At 36.3% G+C, this 18,940-nt stretch overlaps 1 protein-coding gene across 1 annotated transcript in view; it reads left to right on the forward strand.

The window, feature by feature from the left end:
- Positions 1-931: 931 nt before the first annotated feature.
- Positions 932-18,940, forward strand: part of LOC121863622 (methionine synthase-like) — a 50,551-nt gene continuing 32,542 nt past the window's right edge. The window contains exons 1-11 of the mRNA XM_042362368.1: positions 932-1,065; positions 1,849-2,048; positions 3,418-3,515; positions 4,073-4,227; positions 7,344-7,510; positions 8,289-8,383; positions 8,728-8,958; positions 14,340-14,467; positions 14,665-14,756; positions 15,227-15,340; positions 15,752-15,937. Of these exons, the coding sequence (XP_042218302.1) occupies positions 1,032-1,065; positions 1,849-2,048; positions 3,418-3,515; positions 4,073-4,227; positions 7,344-7,510; positions 8,289-8,383; positions 8,728-8,958; positions 14,340-14,467; positions 14,665-14,756; positions 15,227-15,340; positions 15,752-15,937 (1,500 nt within the window). The 5' untranslated portion in view covers positions 932-1,031. The remainder of the gene's footprint in view (positions 1,066-1,848; positions 2,049-3,417; positions 3,516-4,072; positions 4,228-7,343; positions 7,511-8,288; positions 8,384-8,727; positions 8,959-14,339; positions 14,468-14,664; positions 14,757-15,226; positions 15,341-15,751; positions 15,938-18,940) is intronic.

Genomic DNA, 18,940 nt, shown 5'->3' on the forward strand with positions numbered 1-18,940 from the left:
GGTAAATATTACTTTTATCCTCTTCACCACTAACTGGCTCCTTAGCGGAAATATTTTTATTTGTGTATGTAAGTAGAAGATTCATATCAAAGTTTTATATCAATACTGTGTAAATTCAAAGTTAACGATGCATGCCCAGTACCTGCCAACAGTGCGTAACAGAGAGCCAGTACATGACTAGTACTTGCCAATGGTGACCGGATAAAACCCCAACGACAAAACCCCAGTCTCATATATAAAATAAAAAATAAAACACTTTTATGTTTAGGTTAGGTTAGGTTAGTGTTGACAAATGACAACCCCGTTGGGGTTTTGTCCGTTGGGGTTTTGTCATGGAACCCTTGCCAATAGTGCGTGACAGAGACGTGACCGATCGCCCAAGTGGCTAACGAGCCGATCAGTGGTGGTGAGGATAAAAGTAAAAGTAAAAGTATCCCATTTATACTCTGCAGGGCAATTGTGCCGAATGCTGATTTATTATATGTTTCTAAAATAGAAAATAATATTTTTATGAAAATGCATTTTATAAACACACGTGGGATATGTATCTTCAGAATTTGAATATTGGTGATCATGAAAACTTTCTGTTGCTTTTTTTTCGCTTTTCAGAAAGACCATATGTGGTCGTGCGCGTGGCACCGCTGCAGGGTTTGTTTGGGTGCCAGCCTGCCAGGATCAGCTGATGATCACGTGCCAGAATCTGCCGATGGAGTCTTCAATAGTTTGATTATTTATTTACCAAGATTCATTGATTGAAGGTGATTGATTATTATCCCATATTATTTTACTTTTTTTAAAAGGCATAATAATAATAAAATAAATTATAGCCCTCAAGCCATACAATTTAGTTTATATTCCGATTATCCTAAAGCCGAAGTCAGGGTCAGAAAACGGATATAAAGTTAGACGGTTATAAAAAGGAACGCGATGAGCTTTTGAAGTCTCTCGAGTTATGGTCCATCGCTGAGGCGGGTGTGAAGTGACGGTATCCAGAACGTCCAAACACGTTACAGGTGTGAGTTGTAACGAAAATGGCATCCCATAAACGTCCCGCTGCAATGTCAGGTAATGAAATATTAGGCTTGTTTTTGCGCCAAATTTATATTTTTCACTTGACATACAACACCCATGATGGGCTGTGAGTGCACTGTTGCATCATCAGGTTATTTAAAAATAGTACAGGATTTAAAACTGGATATGTCACTTGGTATAGTAGAATGTTGTTTTAATGCTTAATGAGTAAACATTATTACCCTACCACCTTATTAAAAATCTGAACTGATATGTTTGTCATAGGAAACGTCTTATTAAAATCACTAAATAATCTCATCATTTCTTATGATCATTGTTAATGCAGGTCACTCAGGAGGTCCCCATAAAACAAGTTGATTCCCACCATTTACTACTGTCCTCTGCCCACCAAAATTAAAATAAAGTAATGGGCTATACAGTTCAGTAGTATGTTTCATTATATTTTGTCGGGTTATACTGCAGTATGTTAAGTTTGAAATAAGACAAAAAATATGTTGTACATTTTCAATATTGTCTATGCTACTTACTATATCTACAGTATATGTTACAAGTTCTTATAAGGTTGTTTTGAAGTCATGGATGAAGAGATTTTATAGTTCATGAAACATTTAACAGCTATATATTATTTTGATTTTAAGAAGCATGATCACTTTATTGGTTAATTTTTTACCTTTTTACATTCATTAGACCTGAAAACATTACCAGTGTCTCCCCAAGTTTGCTCACTACCCATAATGAGTCCCTCTCCACCCCCCTCCCATCCTCATGTTTAATAACCTGGGTACAGCCTTAAACTGAATATAGTATTATCCACAGCTCGGTCACAGGAGATTCACCAAGCGTTACAAGAACGTATCTTGGTGATCGATGGAGCCATGGGTACCATGATTCAGCGCCACAAGTTGTCAGAGGAGGATTATAAAGGAGAAGAATTTAAAGACCATGAAAGCCACCTGAAAGGCAACAATGACCTTCTCTCTCTAACAAGACCACAAATTATTCTTGAAATACATAAAGTAAGTTTCAGAATCATAAGAACATATTGTGTTGTGACCTGACAGTAGTCATAGTTATTCAGTAATTAGTTAATCATCATACAGGTACTTGCAAATTAGAAAGATGATGTATTGTGTTGGTTGTGATGTGCTGAACTCTTCAGTTTTTACCATAATTCTGAAAACTGAAGTATGCACGTATGTAAAATATATAAGTACAGTTAGTTTAAAAGGCTGTGAGAAATACTGTAGTATTGTTATTAAAGTTGACATAATTTAAAATACAGTACAGTATAAGCATTCATAGGGTTCTGTCCTCGGCCCCCTGCTATTTGTCCTTTTTATCAATGACCTGCCTGAGGCAATTTAACACGTCTGAGGTATATCTATATGCGGATGACACACAGATTTTTAGGAAAATAGAACAAGATGATGATTGTGACACACTGCAGGAGGACCTGGATGGGATCAGGGGTTGGACTGAGAAGTGGATGCTGAACTTTCACCCAGAAAAAAGTAAATACGTGAGGATAGGAAGAACAGAAGTTGCTGACCAGGGATATCATATGTACGCCACGATCAAGGAGACCACTGTAGAAAAGGATATGGGGGTAGTCATCGATGATAAGCTGACTTTCTCTGACCATCTAGCTGAGAAAATCAACAAGGCTAATAAAATAGTGGGCATTATAAGAAGAACTTTTGTTCATCTGGATGCACCTATATTCAAGGCTCTGTACACTGCGCTGGTTAGGCCACACCTTGATTATGCTAATCAAATTTGGTGCCCATATCTCATTAAGGATATTGAAGCAGTAGAGAATGTACAGAGGAGGGCTACCAAATTTGTACCACAGATCTAAGATTTATCTTATGAGGAAAGACTAAGGAAATTACAGTTACCGACACTGGCGTACAGAAGATCTCGTGGGTACCAAGTGGAAACATACAAGATAGTGTGTGGCATTTATGACCAGGCATGTACAGCAGGAATGTCCCAGATGAGGGAGGCTGACACTACACGGGGAAACACAAAGAAGGTCTACAAAACAAGAGCGAGGCTAAATCTCAGAAGACATTCGTTCCCGAGTAGGTTGTCAACAACTGGAATGGGTTACCTGAGTGGGTAGTGAATGTGGAGAAGGTGGAAAAGTTTGAAGCAAAATTAGATAATACTGGAAAAATCAAGACCAAGTATATAATTATAGGGCACAAATATCCGCCACACACAGCCACCGTCTGAGTAGAGAAGAGGCTATTGAGCTGGAGTCACAGGCTTGAGCCTCTTCCAGATCATCTGTGAGTTACCATTACACATAAAATACAATAATTTGGCTGTCAGGTATACATTATCACAGGCTTTTGAATAGTCTTCTTTCTTATGCTGCAGGCATACCTAGAAGCTGGCTCGGACATTGTTGAGACAAACACATTCAGTGGAACTTGGGTAGCTCAGGCAGACTACCACCTGGAACACATCTGTTACCGGTAAGTTGTACCTTATGAGCTACTATAGCATGCGGTCTACAAGATATTTAGGTTAAGTTAGCTTAGATTAGGTATGTTTGGACATTGGGTCATGACCCCTGGAAGTTTGGGCCAGGGTGGTTAGGACATTTGGGTCATGGGCCAAAGTAATATAAATAACAACATAATAATCTAACCTAACCTGAAGATTCCTGACAGGAAGGTTCTTCGGGTTATTAAAGGGATTCTAATTTACTGTCAAAAAATTCTTGGTCAATGGTCCAAACTTCCACCCTACATGGCCCAAACATCCAAATGCCATTTTACTTTTATCCTCTTCGCCACTGATCGGCTTGTTAGCCGCTTGGGTCACTCTTTTACTCCTATTTGTTTGTGTATTAATTTAATGTATTTGAAGCCTTTTCTATGCTTTAGGATGTGTAAGGTATTTCAGTCTGAGTTATATGTTATTCTTAAGGCTGTGGTCTGCTTCGTAAAATGTTATATAAAAATTTCCTATTTACATGAAGTTCTTACAGATATTAAATTGTACAGTATTTTATTGTTGATGTGCCCAGGCTTAACCTTGAATCAGCACGACTGGCCAGACGGGCAGCTGATGAAGTTACAGCAGCCACAGGGAAGCAGCGTTTTGTGGCTGGTGCCATGGGCCCAACCAACCGAACACTCTCTATATCACCTTCAGTTGAACGTCCAGATTACAGGAATATCAGTAAGTTATTTTTGTATTCGGTTCAAAGCAGAGATGCTTTGGTGCATAAGTTCTAAATCATAATATTCGTCTGGAGAATGGCTGCTGATTAAGATGCATTTTAGCTTATAGAAAGAAGACTGGTTACTAGTACTACAGTAAGTTGTTGTGAGTGTTCAAGCCAGATGTTACATTAGGTGTATTGCCAGAGCGATGTAAGTCATTAAAGCGAAGGGAGATTTTCTTGTGCAGGCACTTGCATTGCATTCAAGTTATAATATAATATGCAAATGCTTTATGTCAAATTTATTTCATAATCCTCTAGAAAACTTTTTATTTTAATTGATACTTTTGTAAGAATTCAGAATCTTAAATGACATATCAAACTTTGAATGAAAGTTAAATTCACGTAAACGTCGAAGGAAAAGATCTAAGACCTTCGTGATTTTTTTTTTTTTTAATGGGGATTAGCCCACCCGGGCACAGGTCACTGACCCACATCGGGGCTGGGGGGCGAAAATACAATAATAATAATAATAAATAAGAATAATTCATAGTAAATAAAATTTATAATAAAAAATAAAATAATAATGATAATAATAATAATTCTGTAGTACAGGTTGTACCTCTCTAGTCCGGCATTCTGTGGTCCGGAAACTCACGTGGTCCGGAACGATTTTAGTTTGTCCAACAGGTAGATGTGCAGCTTTTTTTTTTTTGCTTATTTGAATTATTATTATTATTACAGGAGTATTAAATTTTTGCCCCTCAGGCCCCAATGTGGGTCAGTGACTTATGCCCGGGTGGGCTAATCCCCTTAAAAAAAAAATTAAAGCCCCGGGAAATTAAGGTTTGTTTACATCCGGCAGTTCGGCTGCTTTCTCTCTCTCTCTCTCTCTCTCTCTCTGCTTGTCTATACAGAGTACAACATTTAACCCTTCAATATATATGAGCAGTAAATAAGTGTTGCTTTCATATTCTTATGTAGAGTAATGACGATATGTTTTCACATGTGCGCACTTACATACGCGAACTCACTTTTTTTTACCATTAATGGTTAGCTACTTATATTGTTCCATTTATTAACATTAAATAACATTACAGGAACTTCAAACAACCATATTAATTTTTTTACATTAATTTTACTACAGCTAAAATCAGGGTCTTATTTTCTTCAGTTTTATATGTAGAACCAATCAGTCACTGGTTTTGTAAGCTTTAACATAAACAATGCCGGCAGCCGTCTCGTCTCCTCTATAATTCCACGTATTAATAATAAATTGTATTGTTAATTTTGCACACACACACATTAATTCAATAAAAAGAAATTCAGAAACATTAATTAAAATATATATGAACAGTAAATAAGTGTTGCTTTCATATTCTTATGTAAAGTAATGACGATATGTTTTCACGTTTGCGCATGCTCACTTACATACGCGATCTCTCTTTTTTCTTTACCATTATTGGTAGCTACTTCTATTGTTCCATTTGTTTCCATTTATTAACATTAAATAACATTACTTAAAACAACCATATTAATTTTACTACAGCTACAGCCAAGGTCTTATTTTCTTCAGTTTTATATGTAGAACCAGTCAGTCACTGGTTTTGTAATCAACGAAAACAATGCTGTGTCATTTCCTCGTGTGTTTTAATATTCTACGTATTATTAATGAATTGTATTGCTCATTTTGCACACATAAACATTAATTCAATAAAAAAGACATTCAGTAATAAACAATAATGAATGTTTTGTACATAAGAGAAATGCCGCTGTTTACAAGATTATGCCCGTCGTCTGCACGTTGGCGGGCCGTTCAAACCCGTTGAAATTCAAGTTTCCGCCGTCAAAATTTTTATTTATTTATTTTTTTTTGTGTGTTTCAATAAAATATGTTAAGAATTAAAAACTCGCGAAATTTGAGAAGCTACTATACGACATTTAACCCTTCAATATGTCTTCAAAGAGACCATGATGCAGAGAAAGTGGTGCTAGTGCTTCCAAGCATAAGCACAAGTCACTATCTATCCAGGAAAAGGGTGAATTTCCATGGTCCGGCACCGGTCAGGTCCTGAGGTTGCCGGACTAGAGAGGTACAACCTGTAGTAGTAGTAGTAGTAGTAGTAATAATAATAATAATAATAATAATAATAATAATAATAATAATAATAATATTGAACCATAAATACAAAAATAAAAAAGATCAAAAGTGAGAAACAATATACAGCTACTCCTCGACTTACGACCTACTCGACTTACGACCACCTGGACATATGACCGCCTCAGTTGTACGAAAAAAAATTTAAATTACGTAGAGTATTTTTGAGTTCCGACATTAGTGATTGCGCTGTGTACTGACAAAATTTTCATTTGTAATTCACTTTAAAATGGCTGGCAAGCTTAAAAGTGAGAGTTTTGTGGTGCTGAGAAGAAAAGGAGACACCCATTTTAGATTTTCTATGTATTATTTAAGCATTTTCGACTTGCGACCTGGATTTGGGTCCCTAACCCCATCATAAGTCGAGGAGCAGCTGTATGTATGTTGTGTTGTCAATAATAATTGAAACAATTGAGACCCTGCAATTGTGTGTAAATGAGGCAGAAAGTCAGATCAGCAACCTGGGATTTGTCACAATTTTCGTGATGCCATATGGCAGCAGGGTCTACCATAGACAACATATTACGCTTCCAATATCTTCCCAGGCAGTAATACCTCCCTGTTTGGTAGCTGCCTACTACCTACTACTTGGAAAATGGTTATTGTCAGTACCCAACAGTGTGTCTGTGTGTATGTTTATCCATAACTTGGTCAATGTAATCAGTCTTATGGTTTTGGATAGATCATTCTGAAACTTGGTGAGCATCATCATCACCAGCCAGAGATATCCATACCGAGTTTATCTTTTAGGGTCACTGATCAAATCTGAAAGTTAGTGTTGCTAAAAACTGACTGACAGGGTTTTTGTGTGAATACCTTGGCTATTTCTGCTGCTGTTGATGTAATGGCATTGAATATTTTTTATCCCAAAAGCTGGTTAGTTAATTTTTCAAGGTCTTCATTATTTTAATATTTATTTTCAAATTTAATGTATAATAACTCACAAGTTAATGAGATCTTATGATTTACTTTTAGCATTTGATGAGTTGGTCTCAGCATACACTGAACAGGCCAGAGGGCTTTTAGATGGAGGTGTTGATATACTGTTGGTGGAGACCGTCTTTGACACAGCTAATGCTAAAGCAGCGCTCTTTGCCATACAGACTCTGTTTGAGAAAGAGTATGAACCTTTACCCATATTTGTGAGTTATGACAGATTTTGTTTGTTCATCATAGAAAGTTTGTACAATACTTCAGTAACGCATGTTTAATTTCCAGTACATATAGATATGAAGTCTCTAGATGTATTTTGTAGATACAATAATGTATATGAATTTGGTAAATAGGTGTGCTGTAGCATAGTTGTATTGATATGGATGTAGATACAGTCTCCCTTTAGTAGATTAATTGATTTGTTGCTAGACTGGTCAAGTGAGAGTTCCTCTTACAAGTATATATTCTCTAAATCTGACAATAGTTTTTTAAACTACATATTTGTGCTGTAATTTGGAAAAGTGGAAACATCTCAGGAAAAAACCCACTTAATTCAGAGATTCACTTAATGGAGGTTTTTGTTTAAGGAAAACTTTACTATGTTATAAATGTAGATGGCTGTATATTTAAATGAATACAACATACAGAATAATGGTGAATGTGCATATAGCATATCACTTTAAATTTTGAGAAGCTCATGAGTCAAGCTACATTGGTGATAATGAATAGCATGTCTTTATGTATTACAGTAACCTAGACTAGCATTGATAATGTGTGTTTAATCTTTGGATAGTCTGTTATCTCGGTAGTTAACCTTGACCGTGTAGTTGTTGTACACTTGAGATTAGGTGTACTGTACTTAATAGTTTTCATATCCATGACAATACTCTATTTCATTATCTGTCATACATCAGAGTAGCTTAAGATGTACTTCCCTCAAAATCCTTAGTTACAGTAAACATTAAAACTTCCTTTATGAATAACCAGGTGTCTGGAACCATTGTGGACAAGTCTGGTCGAACCCTCTCAGGACAGACTGGGGAGGCCTTCGTTATTAGTATATCTCATGCACAGCCTTTGTGGTAGGTAGCTACTGTATATACTAGTACAGTACCTCAATTAATCTTTAATCAGTTCTATTTATCACTCATGGTATCGTGTCACTTTGTTAATGCTTATTGATATATATGTATGTCACAAATGTCATTATTCACTGAATACTGTAGTAAAGTAACATAAGGTATAAGTACAGGAGGTATTGTAGTGTAATAAATTACTGTATACTTGTTCAGTGTCCCACATAACTGACCTGTATGCGAGTTGCTTTTTCAGTGTTTTGTTTTATTGAATATATATACTGTACTACAGTATACTCAGTCAGTAGTTTTTAAGAGTATCATGAAATTATTTCCTTTTTTTCATTCAGCATTGGTTTGAATTGCGCCTTGGGAGCCAGGGAGATGCGGCCCTTTATTGAAAACATTGGACTAAATACAACATCTTATGTCATATGCTACCCTAATGCTGGTCTCCCTAATACGTTTGGAGACTATGATGAGACTCCGGAGACAACAGCGAACCACATCAGAGAATTTGCCAAAGATGGACTTGTTAATGTGGTAGGAGGATGTTGTGGCACAACCCCAGACCATATCAGGTATTGCATTTGTTTTTAGCATAAATTATGTAATGCCTTGATTTAGCATTTCCTCTAGCACTTATCAGCTTACCAGCCATTCAGGTGGTTGGTCTGTTCTTTGTTATGACCTTCATTGTCAAGTACAGTATATGAGAATAGACTTCTGATGTAAGATTGGAAAAGGATGTAGCATGAGATAAAATATAAATAGGTTCTATCCAGTTATGCCAGTACTATTTATTTGGATTTCCATGGGTCATAAATGCCATCTTCCATTCATTATCATTAACATTTTAAGGACATTTATCACACGTGCTTGGGTTAGCTACAATTACCTGATAGCAGCTCTCATGCTGCATGGTTACTTGCAGTCTCTTGTCAGGTTCTTAAATCTTACGTCATTTCTTACAATCTCTCCCATATCCTTCTTGGCCTACCTCTGTCTCTTCTTCCCTCCACATTTAGACTCCTGCACCTCCTAGACTCAATTGGTCTCATCCATTCTCTTCACTTGCCCAAACTATCTCAACCTGCATCTTTGCAGAACTTTGCCATTACTCTCATTACCTAGCTGTCCTCTTAGCTCATAACAGCGCCTCTTGTCTTTCAGTGTCACAAAACACAGTCAACTCGCCATTCTCATTTCAGCTCGGTCAAGTTTACGTAAGTCATCCTCTTTAACTTCCCATGTTTCACTGCTATACAACATCACATCACACTTCTCACCCCAGCCACACACATGTACTCACTTTCCTCACCATCTATTCTTGCAAAGGATTTTGAGCCTTCATATATGTAATACTATAGCCACTTGAGCAAGGTACGTACTCTTTGATTCCTAGCTTTCTCATTGCCCACTTTACTACTTCATGTGGTATCCTGTCAAATGACTTCAATTCTACAAATATGAAGTAAAATTTTCTCTCTTTTCTTAGATATTTATTTTGTAGGTGCCCGACCATAAATATTGCCTCTGTAGTTCCTTTATCTGACATAAATCCAAACTGCATTTCATTTATGTCTACTCTCTCCCTTATCAATTTCTCAATCATTCTTTCCACAACTTTCATAACCTGATGTAGCAGCTTCAGGCCCCTGTAGTTGCTGTGTTCAAGTGCATCACCTTTACCCTCATAACTATTCAGTCACACTCTTCCTCCAGTTGTCTGGAACAGTACATTCTATCATGATTGCATAAGTCTGTACGGTCACCATTGACACCACCATTTGCCTGATGTATTCAGTGTTTCTGCAACTATTCCAGAGCTTCCAGGGCATGGTCTCTGTAATGGTTATACTATCCCTAGGCTGCCCCTATCCCATTTGCATTCATTCAATAGTCATACACAGTATTTTCTCTAGGCATTCATGATATCCTCATTCTCAGCAACCACATTACCATGGTCATTTCTCACACACACACACACACACACACACTGCTCACGAACAACATCCTTTTTTCTACCCACAATTTGCCTAACTTTTATGAATACTTCTCCTTTTGTGTCTGCACTGTTCAACGTATCTGCAATGTGTCTGTTCATGCTTCTTAGCCATGTCAAACTCTCTTCTGGCCCTGCACTTGACCTCCAGGTACTCCACCTTGTTACCATTTATCTTCCAGGACCTGTACAATCTTCTTCCCTCTTTTATCACTGTCTGCTTCATCATTCCACCACCATGTTACTGCATGTTTAGCTTGGTTCTTCGTCCAGCCACATTTAGGAAAACATCCTTTATTTTGTCCTAGCATCTTGCTACACTACCCCTCTCACTCACATTGGATGTCTTCAATCTTCTTAACTCAGGATTTGCATAAAATGCTTCTCTTACATTCTGTTCCTTCAACTTCCACACTCTCCTTCTCGGACCATACACCTTCCTTTCTCTGCACCTTTTAAGCAACATGTCACACAAGCAATCTGTGCATCAAGGCCCATTCTTCCCATGCTATAACCTTTACATCCCTAACAAGCTCCCTATCTAATTTCCTAACTAGAAAATAATAAATTATTGTTTTGTTCCCTCTGACTCACACACAGTCAGCTTACTCATGTTGCATACAACCATGTTCACTGCTTCCCCATCCAGTACTGTACATTACTACATTACTGTACAAATAAATGATTGAGTGTGTTAAATCACCTTTTTTGGCTAAAGAAATATAAGAATGTGATGAGAACTATTCATTCGACTATTGAAATGTACAGGGTGTGACAAAAGATACAAAGGGATTTGAATTTAAAACAAAAACAGAGACTTTTTAATAATAGAGTACTATTGCTGTAGTGTCCATCACTTTAATCTTAAAAGTGAAAACTATTACAGTAAATGGAAATAAGAGAAAATATCCGTGATAGTTTTGATCTAATAGAATTTTTTTATTCTTTTATGATCACTGCCCAGTGGTGTAGTGAGGGTTTGTGGCTCCTAGGGGCAAGGGTAGAGAATGGGGCCCCCTCTGGCAGTCTGAGCCCTGACTTAGGTGAGGAGTCTGGGGGCCCTACCCCAGGATGCTTTTGACTTTTACGTGACAGTTTCTTGCATTCTGAACCCTATTTTCAAAGTTTAATAAGATTATCGGTTACAGTGCTTCAACCTATTTTATTTTACTGCATATATCACTGTATTCATGAAAATTTGAAAATAGTATACTTTACCAAAGTACAGCAATGAACAAAAACTTAAAAAAATAAAATTTTGTGCATTCTGTATTCAATTTTGCCATTACCTTTTGGTTATATTTTTATCAACAAAACAAGCATATGGTAAGCAAATCACATTTGAGTTTCAAGCTTTTGCTACGGCAAAATGGTTAAAGACATAAATCAAAGTTGATGTTTTCTGTCTCTTCACGCTCAATGTTGAGGAGTGCCAACACACCGAGTCTCGCTTGCCCCATTGAGGCTCTTTGGTATGCCAAGGTAAGATTTAATTTGCTGAATTAGCCATCACAACTAGCGATTGAAGTTGCTATGGTCAACATGATTTGAATTGCAACGGAAAGACATTTTGATTGCCATAATACACAATTAACTGAAGGAACTCCTCTGCTTTTGAGATCTCACTGTCTTCCTGACTTTTGAAAAGGATTCTGCAATTCATCATTTTATTGTTGAGATCTTTGCCATCTAAATCTCGTAAAAATCACCCCACATGAGTGCAACTTTGCCTTTTGCATTCGTCATTTGATGTTGACAAAAGTCCTTTTACATCCAAAAGAGAACCAAGTGTTGCAGTTGAAAGAATCTTTACTTTATTTTGGCGTGGAGTCTGTCTATGGTTTCTTTCATCAGCTGCATAATTTCCTTCTCTGCAGAAAGATCCAGATCTTCAGCTCTTTTGCCAGGCATCTTTTTCTTCCTTCTGTGGCATCTTTCCACCTTGTTGTCCCAATCCTCACAGTTTCAATGCTCTGTCAAGTGATTCATTGCATATCTATTCTTCATTCTTCAGGAAATGCTCCTGAAGAGCTTTTAAATGAAGAGCAGCATCATGGAAGTTCATTGCACGGTCCTGAAGTCGCCTTTAGACATGATCAATTTTTCCAAGCACATTATCCAAAAGCCGAGTAGGGCCAAAAATTCAAAAGTCAGAATCTGGTGCAACAACTAACTTGTGTTGCTCTCATATTGGCAGTTTCATTGGGATCATCAGCCATGCTCTCGAGAAGCTCTGCTAGGTCATTTAAATGCTCAATAATTGGCTTCACTGCTTCTGTATTATGATATGTATTATTACATGTGTATGATGTGATATGGCAAGCGTACAGAACCTGGCCTCTCGGTGCGCTTGTCTGTGATTATGATACATGTCAAAACTTGCCCCCCAGCCGTGGATGTAAAAAATGCAAATGTCATGTTAAAAAATTGCATGCTTGGCTGATTTGGCGCCTCCAAAAACCTGTTCCCAAAGCCCGTTCCTCTTCTCGCTCCCCTCGCTGTGCTGCTCACATTGCCACATCCATTAGTACAGGACCTAATGGTGTCTTGAAGGAACAATGAGACTATGGATTAATTGTTTTGTGATGTAAGAAGATTTATTAACTTAGAACTCTTGTGCTTGTTTCACATTTAACAAATATGGTAAGATTGCAATTTGACTCCACTTGGCCTGTTTGGTCGAGTTTTACATTTTGTCAGCAACCACACAATGTCTACAGCTGAAGCAGTTAACAATCTCCTCCCAGTCCGTGGTCTTGGCCCTTCAAAGCACAAAAAAGGGTTTAACTAACTCCGTTTATTCATTGTGCAGTATTCAAGTACAGTACTTGAAAAATTCTTGATAAACTTATTTTGAAATTAACCTCTCCTTCTCTAATTACTGTACTTTGTTATACTGTATCTCCATTTCCTCTCATGTGAAAGACAGTGGTCCCTCGGTTAACGAACTCAGTTCGTTCCACAGAGTCATTCGTTAACCGAAAATTTCATTAACCGAATCTAATATTTCAATGGGATATTGGGTAATTGGTTCCAACTCACAGAAAAAGTACATACAAAGTACTGTATACCAGTAATAGAATTTACAAAACATTAAATATAAACTAAATACAGTACAGTACTGTACTGTACAGTATACTGTACAATAATAAATAAAAAACAATAGAATATACTGTATTTTAACTTACTTTGAGGTGTGTATGTCGTATTACCGGCAGCTTTGTTTATATATCAAACAGCTGATTGTAGAGGCAGTCGATGATGTCATGCTACATTCTTTACAGAGTACATTGGTCCTAATGCCTTCTTCGTGTTTCATAATAATTTCTGCACTGTATATTATCAATATGTTAACTAAATTTCAGAATGACCAATATAATTTGAATGTAAAAATGCAAAAATATTCAAGAGACCAACAAAATCGATGTTCACTCTACTGTAAACAAAGTTAAACTGAGAAGCGTTGTTGGGTGATTCAATCAGCTGATGGGCACACAAAAACTGTTCCCTGTACTGTCTATATTATCAATATGTTAACTAAATTTCAAAATGACCAATAATTTTAATATAAAAAATGTAGAAATATTCAAGAGACCAACTTTCTTGATATTTACTTCACTGATGTAAACATAGAACCAATTACTGTACTGTACTGTATTGGCAGACTAGCCGATCAGCTGATGCGCACAACAAAACGTGTTTTTCGTAAGGATTTCGTTAATCAAAGTTTTGTTCGTTAATTGAACTGAAAATCCTTATGGGAGCTAATTCGTTAACCAAATTTTTTTTAACCGAACCGTTCGTTAACCAAGGGACCACTGTATATGATAATAATATTCATTTTTTACTTTCATCAAATGATTCATATGTTCACATTCTCAACCAAGTACATGTTTTATTGAATAAATTTAACCTACAGTACTGTAATTGTCTTATAAATATAGTCCTGTGTTTCAGAGCTATTGCTGAAACTGTTGCCGCCATCAAACCCCGAACTCCTCCTTCAGTTTTATACAAAGACGCACAACTTCTTTGTGGCCTTGAGCCTATGAGAATCACAAGTCAAACTAATTTTGTAAATATTGGTGAGTAGCACAAGTAATGAAAACCTGGAAATTTCATAATTATACCAAAATTACAAATATTGAAAAATAAATTTGGAATCGGCATAGGTAGGACCCTGTTGCAAGACAGTGTTATCATGTTTCATTTAAGGGATAATTTAAAATATGGGGAAAATATAATGTAGAGCTCTGGTTTTAACTTTTTTCCTTATTTTTAGGTGAAAGATGCAATGTTGCTGGCTCCCGAAAATTCTGTCGACTGATTAAGAATGGGGAGTATGAAGAAGCCCTTTCTATTGCTAAGGCTCAGGTAAATTATGTGTCATGGTACTGTACAACTGCTGGTCTGTGTCTTGTGTTCTTCATATTTGGTAACTTGTGTGTCTCAGGCAGTGCTATCATCACCCACCTTAATATTGTTTCAATTTAATTGCAATCACTGCAGTGTAGTTGAATACAAGACTGTTTAGAGATGAAAGCAACTTGAAGTTTTATACATCTGTTATGAGCTCAGAGTTGCAGGCACTATAATTGTTAGTCAGTACTTGTAGATTCTAGTCTTATAAACATAACAATGGCAGATTTGTTAGTTAATGTCAACCAACAGGAAAAATTCATTTGTCTCAGTAATTAATACCTTCCCTACCCCGGCAGGTGTAGCTCTACAACAGGAATCACCCTTAAGTTTTTAAAATACAATATGTAAAATATAAAAGAATAAACCTGTTGTTAACTACATTATAATGTAATTTATAGTATATATCTTAATTCTCTTTGAAGGTTGAAAATGGAGCACAGATCATTGATGTTAATATGGATGAAGGTTTACTGGATGGCAAGGCAGCAATGACACGCTTTCTTAACTTGATAGCAACTGAACCAGATATTTGCAAAGTAAGTTTGCTTAACGATAATTTATACCGTATTTTTTCCCCCTACACTTTCAAGATTTTTCCTGCATGACACAGACTAGCCAAAGTCAAGAACAGCACAAACTATCCCAGAAAGATAGTACAGTACAGTACCTGCTTATAGAATACAATGTAAAGTGCAAGGAAGGTAGGCTGAAAGACCAGTATACAAAGGACATAGATACTTTGGGGACAAACTATGTTATAAATGAAGAATATTTACAGACAGTTTATACTTACAATTTCAGGAAAGATAATATGTACAGGGTATATTTCTTAATGGTACATTGGTATTTTAATGCATTAGTTTCAATACAAGAAATTATGAATGGAAAGATGTTTAGAAATAAGTACTGTAGCCTATACAGAAATTATTGTTTGTTGCTCCCTACAGGTCCCAATGTGTATTGATTCCTCGAATTTTGATGTGATAGAAGCTGGTCTTAAGGTAACTCAAGGAAAATGTGTTGTCAACTCTATCTCACTTAAGGAAGGCGAGGAAGAGTTTATATACAAGGCCAACCTCATAAAGAAGTATGGATCTGCAGTTGTTGTCATGGCTTTTGATGAAATGGGCCAGGTTAGTACAGCCATTACTTTTTTATTACTATATTACCAGTGTTATTACACTGTGTGCCACACTATGCAAAGTGAACCTAGATCCATATCTTTAACCCTTAAGCCCTGGGTTAGGGTGCTGCTGGCAGTACACCCCCCCCTCCCCCCATGGGGTTAAATTGTGAAAAAAATAAACTTTTCCCAAAATAATTAAAAAAAAAAAAGCGGGAAAATAGGTGGACGTTCTGGAACATCACCCGGGGCCTATGGGTTAAAATTCACGGAACTTCTCTTAAAATTCTTGGATTTATACCAGCTTTTGTGTTCATTACTGTCAAAGTACCGTATATACTCGTCTATAACCCCCCCTTGTTTATAGGTCGACCCTGATTTTTTGACCAAGAAATCGTTAATTTACGATATTCCTCGTTTATAGTTCGACCCACGTTTTTGAGGGTAATGGAACAACAAAACCTTCAGTAAAAACACTCTACGTCCTATAAACTGAGGCTCGCCGTGCATGAAACACGAGTGCCGAAGGCAAATTGTTTACCATTTATTATTACGACAATTTACACTGAAATGCGGGTAGTTTCAACAAAAATATTGTTTATTTCCATTCAAGTATTTATTCAAGTCAATTAGGAGGGAATATTATTGTAATACAACAGTTTTTTAACTAAACCATTCGAAAAGCGATTACGGTAACATCTTTTGAACGAAAGAAAGCGAAAGTCATTGCTTTTGTCACGATTTTATCCCACTTTCCATTGTAATACGCACATAATTTCAGCAAAAATATTACATTTCCGTGAATGTATTATATCAAGCACAGTATGAATAGAATATCGTTGTAATATAACAGAATTTTAACCGAAAACTATTAAAAAAACGAGTAACATCTCAAGAACATCGGAAGCTTAGGTAAAGTCTTTTGTTTTCGTCATGTATTTTATCCTATTTTACATTGAAATACATCACGTTTCAGCAAAACTACTATTTATTTCCGAGAATATATTCATTCAGGCGCAGTTTAGGTAAAATATACGTGTGATGTAATAGTTTTTTAACTGAAAACGATTCGAAAAACACGTACCCTCTAGCCCTGTTCAAGGAGAGGACTGGGAGAAGCTGTTTGGTGCTGCAGACGATGACAAGGAAAATCATTTTGATGGATTTTAATGAAAATATTCAGAAATGTGGTATCGTAGTATTTATTCAAGTCAATTAGGATAGAATATTATCGCAATACAACAGTATCTTAACTAAACCATTCGAAAAGCGATTACGGTAACATCTTTTGAACGAAAGAAAGCGAAAGTCATTGCTTTCGTCACGATTTTATCCCACTTTCCATTGTAATACGCACGTAATTTCAGCAAAAATATTACATTTCTGTGAATGCATTATATCAAGCACAGTATGAATAGAATACCATTGTAATATAACAATATTTTAACCAAAAACTATTAAAAAAACGAGTAACTTCTCTTGAACATCGGAAGCTTAGGTAAAATCTTTTGTTTTCGTCATGTATTTTATCCTATTTTACATTAAAATACATCACGTTTCAGCAAAACTACTATTTATTTCTGAGAATATATTCATTCAGGCGCAGTTTAGGTAAAATATACGTGTGATGTAACAGTTTTTTAACTGAAAACGATTCGAAAAACACGTGTACCATCTAGCTGATACTCAACAGCTGGTGGTGCGTCATGCGTCGTTGTAAACAATAGGAGGTTGAAATAGATTACCGGGTATTATATTAAGTGTGAAATATCGAAAAGGTTTTTATTACCGGTATTTTTTGTAGATCAATGAGAAGTGTGATACCGTATATGATATGATAAGTTAGCCTGTGCCAAGAACTTCAACATAGACTACTGAAAACACGTTGTAAGGTAATTTAGCCTATTGTAAGTTGGTGAGCTTCATTTGCTGAAGGAACTGCACAACTTTTCATTACTAATTGGTACATATTTTACGTTTCCATTGTTCACTGGCAGTAAATGGTAAATATTTTTCATGTCTGAAGCTAAAAGTTGCTCCTCGCCCTTCCCATCATGCACGGGTTCAACCTAACAAAACTATTACGCATGTATAGGACGACCCCCAATTTTTTGCCTAAAAATTTGGTCTTAAAAACTCGAACTATACACTAGTATATACGGTAGTTTGTATTGGTGAGAAATAAATCATGTAAAATGTATTTTTATAGCTGTTATGTTAAAATGAATACCGTACATGTAATAGAGAGGCATAAACTTTGAAGAAAAAGGTTTAGATATATAAGAGGAAGGAAGAAGTTAACTCAAATCATGTCTTAGTACATCTTAATCATGACCAACTTTATTGTCGATAATGTTGGTAAACTTTCCCACTTTGAAGCAAATGTGAAATTACTTAGTAGTGTTTGTGATATGTTGGGAAGAATTTACATCAAAATGGTTACAGTACTATAAATGGGAAGGAGATACCTGTACAAGGAAAGCTTCCATTCAAGATCCCTGCTGTCTTCTAATGGCCTGTAGGTGCCCCTGTCTCCCACCACATTAGGGGGGGTGGGGGGGAAGTGAAAATAATATTGTCTGTATATCTTGTTACGCCGTCTCTTAATTTACTTTAATATCCAGGTTCTAGGCGTAACCAAACAAAAAAAAAGTGAAGTAAATCAAAAGGGAATAAAAATAGATAAAGTAAACCTTTAAGAATTTAATTAAATTAAATACTAACACAATAAAGAGCCTCGTAGGCTGTCACAACAAATTGATTCACTATCGAAACTTTTAAGACACAAATGATACTAAAACATCGAAACATCAAAAGAACTGCTAAAATATATAGAATAATAATAAAGCACTGGATTACGTTAACACTGCATAAACATAAAATAACTAACACTGAAATTAACTAACGTGAAACAACACTGAATTATTTAAATGTAACTAAGCAAGCACTGATGGACACATAAGAGACATGAATAGGTACTCACATAGATATACCACATTGGTGGCGACAGGAA

The sequence above is a fragment of the Homarus americanus genome, unplaced genomic scaffold, assembly GCF_018991925.1.
Source record: "Homarus americanus isolate GMGI-L3 unplaced genomic scaffold, GMGI_Hamer_2.0 scaffold41366, whole genome shotgun sequence".
Classification (NCBI taxonomy): domain Eukaryota; kingdom Metazoa; phylum Arthropoda; class Malacostraca; order Decapoda; family Nephropidae; genus Homarus; species Homarus americanus.